The 12,994-nt window shown below is 38.8% G+C and overlaps 1 protein-coding gene across 6 annotated transcripts in view; it reads right to left on the bottom strand.

The window, feature by feature from the left end:
* GRM8 (glutamate metabotropic receptor 8) overlaps positions 1-12,994 on the bottom strand; it is a 691,970-nt gene that overhangs the window by 554,162 nt on the left and 124,814 nt on the right. For all 6 annotated transcript variants that reach the window (XR_005652362.1, XM_039860780.1, XM_039860779.1 and 3 more), the window contains one exon: positions 4,664-4,880. Coding sequence is in view for 5 of the 6 variants with exons in the window: in XM_039860780.1 (XP_039716714.1) it covers positions 4,664-4,880 (217 nt within the window). In the remaining variant the exon portion in view is untranslated. The remainder of the gene's footprint in view (positions 1-4,663; positions 4,881-12,994) is intronic.

Below are 12,994 nucleotides of genomic sequence, written 5' to 3'. Positions count from 1 at the left end.
TGAGACAACACATTTCTGTTGTTTTAAGCCACCCAGTTTGTGGTATATTGTTATGGCAGCCCCAGGAAACTAATATACCCCTCTCAAGGACACTCCTTGATTCTCTGTCACTGTACTACACACACGTTCAGCAACCCCCTCTCATAAAAGTTCCTGTTCTCCTATGAAAATATGTTCAATATCCTTGAATTTTTGCTCAAGAACTCCTACCATCTCCTGTCACGGAAATCTTCTTCACAGGAGTCTGAGGGCCCTCCCATGGCCACAGACCTGTCAAGAGAAGAGAACACTCTTCCATATTTAGCTTTCGTTTGCTAAGTCTAGGCCATTATTCCCATACCTTTTTTCCATTCATACTAATTTTATTTTTTGCAGCTTTATCGAGGTATAACTGATAAGTAAAAATTATATATATTTAATGTGTACATAATGTTTTGATACACATATACATTGTGGACTAATTACCACAATCAAGTTAACATACCATCACCTCACATAGTTGCTATTTGTGTGTGACGGGGGTGTGGCAAGAACACTTAAGATCAACTCTTTTAGCAAATTTCAAGTATGCAACACGGTATTATCAACTATAGTTACCATTCTGTTCATTGGATCTCTGAAATTTATTCATCCTGCAAAACAAAGTGTGTACCCTTTGTCCAACATCACCCCATTTCTCCTACCCACCCCCGAACCCTTGGAAACCACCATTCAACAAGCTGCTTTTATGAGTTCAACTTTTTTAGGTTCCACATATAAGCAAGTATTTGTCTTTCTGTGCCAGGCTTATTTCTCTTAGCATAATGTCCTCCAGGTTCTTCCATTCTGTCACAAATGGTGGGATTTCTCTCTTTTGAAAGTCTGAATAATATTTCATCACATATATTTTTTCTTTATTAATTTATCCATCAATGGACACTTAGGTTGTTTCCGTCTTGGCTACTGTGAATAATGCTGCAATGAACATGAAAGTGCAGATATCTCTTCACAATGCTGATTTCATTTTCTTTGTATATATATCCGGGAGTGGGATTGCTGGATTGTATGGTATTTCTATTTTTAATTTTTGAGAAACCTCTATATTATTTTTTATAATGTCTGTACTAATTTACATTCCTGCCAACAGTATACAAGGGTTTCCTTCTCTCCACATCCTTATCAACATTCCTGATACCTTTAAATAAAGTTTTTCCTCAAGAGTCTATCCTCAGCCCCCTTCAACTCTCACTCTACATATTCTACCTCAATAATTACCTTCCACACCTCATTTGTCAATTTTATGAAAATGAGGTTTAGATATATGTCTCAGTTCATGCTTTGGCTCTAGACCAATGTTCTTTGTTGCTCTTCTCCACAAAGATATGTACTGGTACCTACAGTTTATTGTGTTTATAACCAAACTACACTCCTCATCCCAAACCAACCTTTCTATTTTACTGTCTCTTTTATATTCATGCCACTTGCATTCTCCCAGTTGCCCAGGTTCAGAATTGTAAGTTCAACTTTAATTTTTTTTCTTACCCTCAACTCTACTTCCAATCAGTTGCTAAGTTCCATAGACTTTGCCTAGCAAATGTCTCTCAAATCTCCTCCCTCTTCCATTTCTACTATCATGCCCAATATCAAGCTGAGACTGATATTGCAGTGGCCTCTCAGCTGGTCTCCCTATCTTCCACTTCTCATTTGTGCACTCTTAAATACACATCCTAATAGATCCCTGTCTCCTCAGCAGTTTCCTCCACTGTCTGGCAAAAAAAAAAAAAAGGTAAAATTACCACCCTATGAGGTGCAATACTCAATTGTGTATCTATGTCAAGCCTTCTTATTTTGTCTCCCATACCTCACTACACAAACTATTTTTCAGTCAAATATTGCTATTTGCTGACCTCAAATATATTTTTTGCCTTGCCTAATATAAATGCTACAGTAAAGGATGCCTTGGGATGAGACTATAACAGGTAGGATATCAAGGAGCCATTTGTCTATTTTATCAAATAACTCCTGTCTTTCTCTCCCTCAGAAGGATCTTGACTAGAGAAGAGCCATCGCTGCTATCTCTGTTCATGATCATCACTTACTCATAAACTTCGTTCTCTAAGATTCATGAAGGATACTTCCCAAGTCTCAAATTTCGTTAAAATGAAAAATGTTCTAACCAAACCTTACAAGCAATTTATCACTAAACTGATTTTCATTTCACTAGCATTCCATTATAATCTGTCTGACTTAATCAGAGATAAAACATAGGAAGCCTCAATTTATACTGAAATTTCTTAGTGATCAATGTGCCTAAAGAGAAAAATTCAGAACAGACTACAAAGAAAATTTATAAGAGTTGGGAAAATATATAATTTTATTAATAGGCAGGCACTCCAGAAAATGGATGCATATAGCTCCTCAGTCAAGATACTAAAATTTTTAAAAACGTGCTATTAACATGGTGACAGAGACGTCATCAGTGTTGTAGTAAGAGAAGCTAATGTTACAGAACTAAAGAATTTTCATTAGTCATCAGTTCACTTCAGAATGGGTTAAGTTGCTACCATTCGCCATTTTCATTAATATCATTGTCATGTAAAAGGTTTAATTTTCGGCTATTTTTGTTCTAGATGAAATCTTTGTCATGAAAATGGGGAATAATTTTGATATTTAATGTATTCCATGGCATACTCTAGCGTGGTACTAATTTGGCCTTTTCAGTATTCTGCATATTAATTGACAATCCAGCTCTCCTCCATTCCCCAGATAAGTAAGAATGGAAATAGAATGGTCAGACAATCAAGTCATAGACTATTAAAAGGATCAACATAGAAAAAACATGTTACTCTTATCAGAAGCATACACAAGGCACTAGAATTATTTTCTCCCATACTAATGACTAAGACAGAAGCAGGAATAATGAATGAATAATGAATGTGACAATATTACCAAAATATAGCAATGCTACCTAAAAAGCGAAATTAAGTATTTCCTACTTCAGTAAAAAATATAAAACAGCCATCTCACTTAACTTTTAAAATAATGCATTTTATCAGATTCTGCAACAATTGGCAAATTATGTCCGGTATTGAATTTTTCATAGTCATCTGTTTCATGTCACAAAGGTATCCTGTAGTCGAAGAATGTATAGAATCACTACAGAAATTTATCATTGCAATGCATACTCTATTATTTCCTTCCTTTTGTTGAATTATCATTCTGGTGAGAACTGACATCAGCTGCTTAAATAATGCATTAACCCTGCCTCTAGAAGCTATTGTTTTCACTTTAGTGGGCATTTCCTCTAAGGATAAACTTGGGATTCTTATCCAAGAAGGTAATATAATTTGCCGGCATTTAAAGTTCAATCGAGTGTTTGGAATCATTTTTATAGCAATAGTGATATAATTTTAAATTCCAAAGAGCAATGTGTATGGCACCACGGACACAACAGGTGTGAATAGTTGTCTGATTAAATCAATTAATCCAATCTGTCCAACAAGACTAGGCCTTTTCTACATTTTATGCACAAGCACAACACTGGAACAAATGTTAAACATATTAAATATTGTGTATAATAAATTTCCATGCCCTATTATGTGCAAAACAGATCCCAGTCATCTGCACATCTTTCAAGAGAACACCTTATACCAATAACTTATTCCAATAACTCTTCATCCTTGCTAATTATGGATTAGCCCAAATCACTCCCAGGATCTTTTCCTGAGTTGAAGTCTCCAAGAAAGACAATAAATTATCAACATAATTTCTTCCTTCAAGTTCAAAATTACTGAAAAACAGCCAATAGGCACTTTGATTTTTTGACAAAATATTATTACTTTTACAGAAAAAAATATTTAAATGTAATTCAGTAATTCTTAATAAGAGTAATAGTATTTGTAAAGTAACAGTAATATGCCTCCTTTCATCTACAAAGTTATTTTGTTGACCATCAGCAATAAGATTCGTCCTCTAAATTGTTTTGTGTTTTGTTCTGGTTTTTTCCTATACAGCGGAATGGATTTACAACCTCGTAAATAAACATACACATGTTGAAATGCCTATAGAGATTTAGATAAGTACCTTGAAAACAGTCCAGAATGGAGCTCATCAGCACCAGGTTCTGACCAAGTTTTTACATTGTGCCCTTAACCCCATTGTAAGCGTCAGAGTTTAAGGTAAGAGTAAAAATGCAAAAAGTCAAATACAACCATAAGAACCTCAATTAAGCGTGGCCTTGGGGGCTATTTCAGCATTGTTTTAAAATGATTACCAGTCTTAATCCCTCCAGTGTTGGATGTTAAATTCCACAGCTTTTTTTTTTTAATATAATGACTTGCTAATGTAAACTTCCATCTAGAACAATCAAAAAGTATGTCATTTATTCAAATTTACAGTGACTCTAATGTGCCAGCAAACTCCCTTGTCAAAACAGACAACTTTAAAAAATGTTCACCTGAGTCAGAAGCGCTATTTCCCAAATTAGCACCAAAGTGTCACCTTGATAGACCATGAACAACAAAATCATTTATAATAAACCCAGCTTCCCCATAGAGTAGACAGCCTAGGTCATGCATCTGTGGGAGCTCTAATTATCCCATACAGATCAGAGGGTGCTTGGAGGCGCTCGGATTTCCACAACCTGTTGCCTCCAAACACAATCATCTGATAAATAAGTGCTTACCAATCTCCCTCGAGATCTGAGTGAAGGCCTCCACACCACTCTCTCCATAGTTGCCCTCAGAAGCCAGTGTTGACACATAATTCCACTTCAGTTCCATCACAATATCCACCATGGCTTGCGCTTGGTAGGAGTCAGGCGGGACCACTCGAGAGAAGAAGTCATACCTGGTGTTATCACTTAGCTCTGGGGCTGTAGATGCATAGCTGATTTGAGGTATCTGCAAAACAAATGACAGGTCATTTCAACCCATGAGGAATTGTGTGGAATGATGGATTGTCACAAGAGACGGAACAGCCAAAGCTATACCAGAAACCTAGATAGAGCAGCCTGAACCCAAATTAAGGTTTTATGACCACAAATCTAGTTTAAAAGTATTTTATAATGGTTTGTGAGCTTACTTTCTTTCAAAGCACATTTGTAAACAACAAGAATATAGTTTTGCTTCAGGTTTCACTGTTTCTGAAACCAAAGCAAAGTATTTGTGCTTTTTGTTGTTGCTTTTTATTTTATATGTGATAAGTTCTGGTGCAGAAATAAGGCAGAAATGAAGATATAGCACATACATGCATCAGCAAAGGTTACCTCCGAAACTGTCTTTGGCTTTAGTAAAGACTACACAATGATGAACAGAGACTCTAATATGTGATTTTTTTTTTACACTTGATACCATTTCAATTTTAAGATTATATTTTTGGTAGATTATTTTAAATATATAGTTTTACAAGTCTATTTACTGATTATTAATATAATCATTGAGTACCATACAAAGATTTCGGAATAACCAACCATGAAATTTCTAACGAAAGTATCTTTCTAACCAGCCCTCTCAAACCATCACAAAACAAGAATCTGAATCTATGACATAATTTCTTTAGAAAAGAGACCATTCTCTGGCATAAAGAGGGTAATTGCTATAAGATTTTCAAAACTAGGAATTCTATATCATTTTTCCTAAATAAATTCAAATCGAGTAACAAATTAACTACATGCCACAAATTTTCCCCTTAAACAAAACTTTTAAAATGTAACATTCATTCAAATATCCAAGTGAGGACTCTTATACCAGGGAAAAGTGCTATGATAACAGAACACATGGTTGCTAAAGAAGTATAGCAGAAGGATGTGAAGGACAGACTGGGCACAGAAGATGCAGGAAATCTGGAAAACAAGGCAAGAAAGGACATTTCAGCCACTGGAAACTGCATGTCCAAAGGAGTAAGGAAAGGGCCTGGTAGGTTCCAAGAACTGCATGTCAGATGACGGTAACAGAGGATACCAAGGGAGATATGTCAGGAACTGAAACTGTAAAGCTAGACAGAAACTAGATGATGAAGGAGAAAAAGGAAGGGTGCAGAATCTATAAGTATCTAAAGCATAAGAAAAAATGTAGGTGATGAGGAAAAATGTGGAATGACTCCATTTTATGGCTTTGGTAACTGGGTAGATGATGTTTGGTATTTACCAAGATAGACAAAAGAGACTTGCCAGAAAAATGATGAGTTTAACTTTGATTTGCTTCTTTTGAGGTTCTTGTGAGATAAGTATAAGCAACTAAATAGAGGGCAATAATATTGGGGGACGTGGAGTTTACGAGAGTCTTTGGGACTGGAGGTAAAGAAAGATGCGTCATTATGAAGGTAGCAGTTTAAGCCATAGAAGGGCTTGTGATCACCCAAGGAAAGTGAGAAGAGTGAGAAGAGAAGGGAAGTTTGGGAGGATGAACTTTGCAGCTGTGCGTCTCATCCCCGCTCAGATACCATGGTGTGGGTGAAAGTTCAGAAGTCAAAATGACTACGAGATACCCTATCTCAGGGTGCTTAATTGAAGATGCAAGCTTGACTCATACACAAAACAATTAACTTTGCTCTCCATCAGATCCTGCAGCCAATGACAGTGCTCTGATGCCAAAGGGGCTGTAGTTCCATCTTCCCATTCTGGCCTGCACACTAGCACCCAACCATCATCACCCATCATCCCTTGGCCAAATGATTCCTAATCCAGATGAAAGTCTGACACCTTTGAAAAGCCCTCAATACATTGAGCCCTACGCCACATTGGTGGCCAATGAAGTGACACTGAACTTCCCAAGTAATAAAAGCCTCAGTTACCCAGGGAGCCGAAGTACAAGAAAGTGCTTGGAGCTCTCCAGGGTGCTGCAGAATCCAGTCAGCTTTGTATAACCTGTTATCTACATTGACTGTAACAATGATTTAGCCTATTTTACCCCCAATTCTTCCCAGCCCTGTTTCCCTAGTGAGACCATGTCAACTTGCTTGTTAACTCTGTAAACCAGTCTTATCTGCCTCCTTTTCCACCCCTTTGCCTTCTCTACCAGATACAATGGCTGTCTTTTGACAGATTGCTCCCTTGATTAAGCTTTGTGCCTTTGTAGTACATGACCGTGCAGCAGAGACACCCCTTCAAGTCTCTAACCACACACCAAAACTTGGCCTTTAACACCTTTTCTTGCTTGCTTCTAGAGGACCTGGGAAAGAGACAATGAATGGCTCAGTGAGCTCTACCCCTCATTAGGTAAAAATTTCCCAAAGATCAAGAGCATGTGCATTTCTATGTTCTAATGAAAGATTCAGCAGCTTGACCTTCACTTTGGAAGGAATTCTGTGCATGTGTGAATGTGGCATGGGGGTGCATTCTATAGCAAACGATATAGCAAGTTTCCTTGCCCTATTCAGATATATAATAATCCTCCCACTTTGGATTATTCAGAGTCCAGTAGCTAAAAAGCTTCTCAGAGTCCAGCCATAAAATGCCTTACACAATCCCCACCCTGCCTATAATAATGAGCCACCCCTTTCTAAAAATGAGCACAAAGTGTGAAAATTGAGTGTTTGAAACCAAAACTAATTATCTCAAATTACTACCTTCAGTCAGTCACTTTCAAGGCTGTTTAATTAGCAGCCAGCATCATGTTTAGGATTAATTAAACAGGTGTAAAGGGTTTATAAAATAAAAGTGCACATAGAAAATGGTCTGTTTGAATAATTAGATAAAGAATATTCTCCCCAACTCTTGAAGAGTTTTCTCTTTGCTTATCAACTTGCGGAAAGAGAATATGAGAGGACATGTTTGTATTGTCATTTATTCAACATTTGCTATGGTCCAGTCTACAATAACAGACATCAGGATATACTGATAGTATTTCAAGACAACTTTTCGAGTTGTCATGAAGTCACATCTCATTTCTATTTTATTGTGGTCCACTACTAAGCATTAGCTCATTAGGCATTTTAATTCCTGTGCCAGCATCCCCAACATTTCCACTGTCCTCAAATTAAACTCCTACTGGCATTTGAAGTGGGAATTGTTTTGAAACCTGAAATGTTTCTTTTTCTTTTCCCTACACTAAATCCATCCTAATTAATCCCTTCACCCTGGAGGTTTCACCTACTAGAAACAACAATAAAAAAGTGGTGAGTGGGGAATAGAAGTAGAGAGGGAAATGAGAGGGAAAAGAAGGAGAATGTACCAAGAAAAGAAGGTGTTAGGAAAAGCATTCTGCATCAGCTCTCCCATCCTTTGTAATAAGCAACATTCTTTATAAGCCTCTGTTAACTCCTACTTGCCCATTCAAAGAATAATATCCAAATTCCTCAGGCTGGCTCACAAAGCCCTGATATCACACTCTGTCCCATCCTCGTGTTTCCACCCCATCCATGCTGCTCCCTGTGTAGAGACTCTCTCTTCTCTCCTCCACTTGGTGATCTTCTGCACCAATGTAACATCCAGCTCAAAAGTCACCTCCTCCCTGGGACACTTTCACTAACTCTCAGGCAGAGCTGTCTCTTGTTGCTCCTCACTCCTATAGCCTCCATCATCTGACACTAGAACCACAACAAGGTGCTGGCTTATGAGCCAATCAGGGACAAAGTCTGTGTTGATTTTCTTGGTAGCCCCAGTATCTGACAGAGCAAGTGCTCAATGACTATTTGGAGGCAAGGAATTAATTAAATTGGGGCAAGAATTTTGGTACAGCCTCTTCTCCACAACCTATGCAGGCTATTCTCCATTTGTCCCTCTCGATCCTTCTTCAGCCTGTTATATGTCCTAAGAGGCTGCTTCATGACTATAGAAACTGAGTCCCTCACCTCAGGCTTTCTGTTGAGTTTGGCCAGTGGGAGACACCAATCAGAGAGGGGAGGAGAAGAGGAGAAAGAAGTCAGAGTGTTGATTTCCCCATCTCCTTCCCACTAGCTCGATGTTTCTCTACCTAAATCCTTATCCACAGCTAAAGCTCATGCTAGGTTCTAGTGACTACTTCCTGCCCTTGTCCTTTCAGGTCTTGCCACTGTTGCCAGTTCCTGCATACTTCCCCATCCTACGTTGGCTCCTTTCACGGTGCCCACATCTTATAAATAGTTTTGTTAACCTCTCTCCCATTACCCCTTGAGTATGCCAGAAGCCTACTAATATACCCACTCTTCCAGGTCTCTGTAGAAGGGACATTCGCTGCCTTGCTCCCCTAGCATCGACCCTGCCCTAACCTCTTAGCCCTTCTCCATCCACTTTTCCTTCCAGCTTTCTCTGTCACTCTCCTTACATGACTTTTTCCTTTCTTTTCTCTTTCAGTGCCTTCAAACATCAAATTGGATCATTTGAAAACACCCGTAATTTTGCTTTTTTCACTTCTTATTTTACTTGTGCTGAGGTTTCATAAGAATATAATGTGTACTTAATATAAGGCCATATTTCCATTACCCAAATAAAGCATCTTTGAGGCAATTAATTGCATAACTCAAGATACTCATCACCATACCCCCCTTTAAAAATTGCTTTAGCTTCCACTCTTCTGATAATTGTTTTAGTTATGAAAAAAAAAACCCTCTTCTTTTCCCGCTACATTTTCACTTCAGCCCACATTAGAGGAGATTCCTACCCGCCACCTCAGCCCTCTCAGGGAGTTCCAGAATACATATTTCTCATCTAGATCTCCACCTCCTACTTGTTCTTCTCAAAGGGGAGGGGAAACCGAATGGGAGATCAGAGTTCCACATTTATTGGGCATGAGTGGCAAACAGGCTCTCTTTTCATTCTCTGACCTGCCCATACACATCTCAGGCTTTTTATATCTATAAGGTAAAGTGATGAGACAGGGCCTCCCTTCTTGGGGAGGAAATCCACTCCTCTCTCCATACTTCACCGATGACCAGGTATTTGAGAGGCCTGAAGCCCAGGCCACTGGTTGAATAAGTGGACTTCAAGGCTTCTGTGGAGGCAGAAGCAGATCTAAGCTTGAGATCTGGTATGGGAGTACGAAGCACCATTTTGGCCTCAAGTCAATGCTGAATTCTTTTATATCCAGTTCTTAACAGACAGCCGTATGTCTGGGGAGTCGTTTGGTGTTTGCCCAGTTGTTAATAAAACCAATTACTTGATCCACATTTAGCTAGTTATTCTGTGGATCTTGGACTTACAAACTCTAAGAGAGCCCAAAAGTTCGACTTGGAGCTCAAGAACACAAAAGTTCTGTTTTAAAAGAAAGGAACTCATTTAAAGCCACTTGGATATGTTGATAAAAATAAAAACAAATATATGTATATGTAAATATACATGTGTGTATATACATATGTATATGTATATACACACATATATATATGCCAAGAATATACATGGTTTTAATAGAAGTTAGCCACGACTATTGTCCTCTAGTGTCCATTTTCCACTTCTTCTGGATAGAACCCTGGATTTTTACCTAGGACTTGGCCACTCAGAAGAAAACTACATTTTCCGGCCCTTCTTTATGGCTATGATCATTAACAAAGTAGTGAGTGCAACTTCTAAAGAGTCTCCTTAAAGAGATAGGGCATGCCTTTCTCATCCCCCTCCCTCTTTCTTGCTGGCCAGAATTTGTAGACTTCAGTTAGCCATCTCAGGCCATGCCCTAGGGATGGTAGGTCAAAATGCCACATGTTGTCCAAGCCAATGTGACATCTGGATTCCTGAAACCAGCTGACTGTTCTTCCTGTTTTCATTCGTCCTTCTCAAATCCATTCTATACCAGCACTCAAAGTGATCTTAAAAAATGAAAATCAGTTCATATCAAAATCTTGCTTAAAGCACTTCAGTCATTTCTCCACTGCTCTCAAAATAAAGCCCAAACCTCCTGACACAAGATCCTTGTGATTTGGCATCTGGCCACCCCTCCCCTTGCCTACCTGATCCAGGTGCACTGGCTCCCTTTCTGTTCCCTGGTCCAGCCACTCCCTTTTTCCAATCCAAACTTCATGCCTATTGCTTCATCATTTTCCCCAAATCTTCCCAGGTTTTTCTCATGCTTCAGCCTCAGCTCAAATGTCTATTTCTCAAACAGGTCTTTCCTGACCACCCCATCTAATGTGGACTTCCCACCCCCATTAATCACTCATCACTCTATTTATTTGCTTCATTACACTGATCTCAGCCTATGTTAATTTATGTATTATGTTTCCCATACTAAAATGTAGACATGCATTTTCTTCGTGTTGTTTACAAATGGAAACATGGGCGACTTCTAGCACATAGTAGGGGTTTGGTAAATGTTTATTGAAAGAAAAATTGATCCACCCATCAATCAAGGACCCCTTTTATTATTTTTCTCCATGCATTGTAATTTTGAAAGATTTTCTAAAACCTATTTCAGTAAAAATGTCACCCATTTCCCATTTCTGTATTACTGAAAAATCTACTAATCTGCTAAAGCTTCTGATCAACATGAGATATCTGTTGTTACCAAGCTGAGGTCATAGAATTCCAGTACAAATCAAGAGCCATTTCAGTCACAACCATGTGGGTACACACATCATAAGGAAGCACACGATTGCCAGAGAGCTTTTCGAAGTGCTAAAAATGGCCATGGAAATTTTATATTTTGGCGAACATTTTGACAGCTCATGGACTTCAATGTGACATTAAAGAAGAATAAAAATTACATTTCTAATCAAGAACCAAAGTCACGAATTTTTAAATCATTTGCCCCTTTTTGCTTATCTTTATCTACAAGATGGATATTCTAGACAGGGCTGAAAATTCTTATACCTCCCTCACATGTTGTCACTGAGTCTGACTGCCTATGACTGAGAGGATAATCTGGGGTGTAACTGAGATGCGAAAAATCTGAGGGACTTTTAGACATCACAAATACTCTTTCAGGGTCCAAGAAGGTTTCAATTCCACTCCAGCTGCCTTCTTAAGGCTTCCCACTGTTTGCACATCAAACCACTGTGGTAAGCTCGAAACTTTGTGTTTGTTCAAAATGGTGCAAATTTTGCATCCATTTCCCCCAGTTTCTGGTTTACCAAAGATCTCTGGGAAGCCAAGACATCCTTGATGATCAATGAACCACCTATAACACAGCTCAGACAAAGCTCCTCAGAACTGCAGTAAATTTAAGTCCTCCTGCAAGAAACTTGCACATATTTGAAGATAGGTTTGCAGACAGAAGACAATTTAAAACCTGAGTCACACACATCTTCACTATCAATTCCTGCCAAAAAAAGGTTTTTGTTCTTTTTTATCTTCGCAAACAACCTTGTCCATTGATTGTCAAACTTACTGGTGGAGGTTGGCAGGGATGGGATCTGTTCAATAGCATCATTGGTTTTCTCTGGTGAAAGATCAGCTTGAAGCTGTGCTCTTCCTCCCGGGGGGTAATGCTTGCCTGAGCACTCCCTCAGTGATGTTGGCCTTAGCAACAGCAGCCATCACTAAGATAGCTTCCTGCCACCTGGTCTTGGGATGGATTTGTTGTTGCTGCAAAACCAGGCCCAGAAAGCATAATGATTACAGCCACTAACTTTGTCTTTTCAGATTTGACTGCTCTCTGGTATTAAAACTACTAGTTGCTTGTGGCAAAACATCAGTATATAATCAGAAATTAGATAAAAAATAAGGAGTCAAGGCTAGAAGTCAGTGTCTAGCACTGACCCCCGCCACCCCCTGCACACTGCCCTCAGCTTTCATACTCCTCTCAACCTCAAGAAAACAAAATAGTGAGAGGGAAAAGGAGAAAGAAAATGTAGAGCCAAAGAGCAGAATAATAAAGAAGAGTAATGGCTATCTTGAGTTTGCTTCCAAAAACATGAAAAAGTACTCTTCTCCTCTCAAACAAGACCAGCTCAAAGCAATCCTGCCCACACAATGGATGATAGTAGCCTTCTTGTTTGTAAAAGTCAATGCCAAATGTGAAGTTCTGTCCATGTCTCTCCTCTCAGTTGAATTCCCACAATTGGCTCAGGGAAGAACACAAACTTTTGGGTTTTGATATATGGCTAAGCTTAGCAAAAGAAAAGAAGGAAACCCATTGAGATGGGAAATTGTGGAGGCTATGGAGAGAGG

The sequence above is a fragment of the Pteropus medius genome, unplaced genomic scaffold, assembly GCF_902729225.1.
Source record: "Pteropus medius unplaced genomic scaffold, Ma_sr-lr_union100, whole genome shotgun sequence".
Taxonomy (NCBI): domain Eukaryota; kingdom Metazoa; phylum Chordata; class Mammalia; order Chiroptera; family Pteropodidae; genus Pteropus; species Pteropus medius.
The sequence above is the reverse complement of the archived record's forward strand: the minus strand, read 5'-3'. Positions and strand labels throughout refer to the sequence as shown.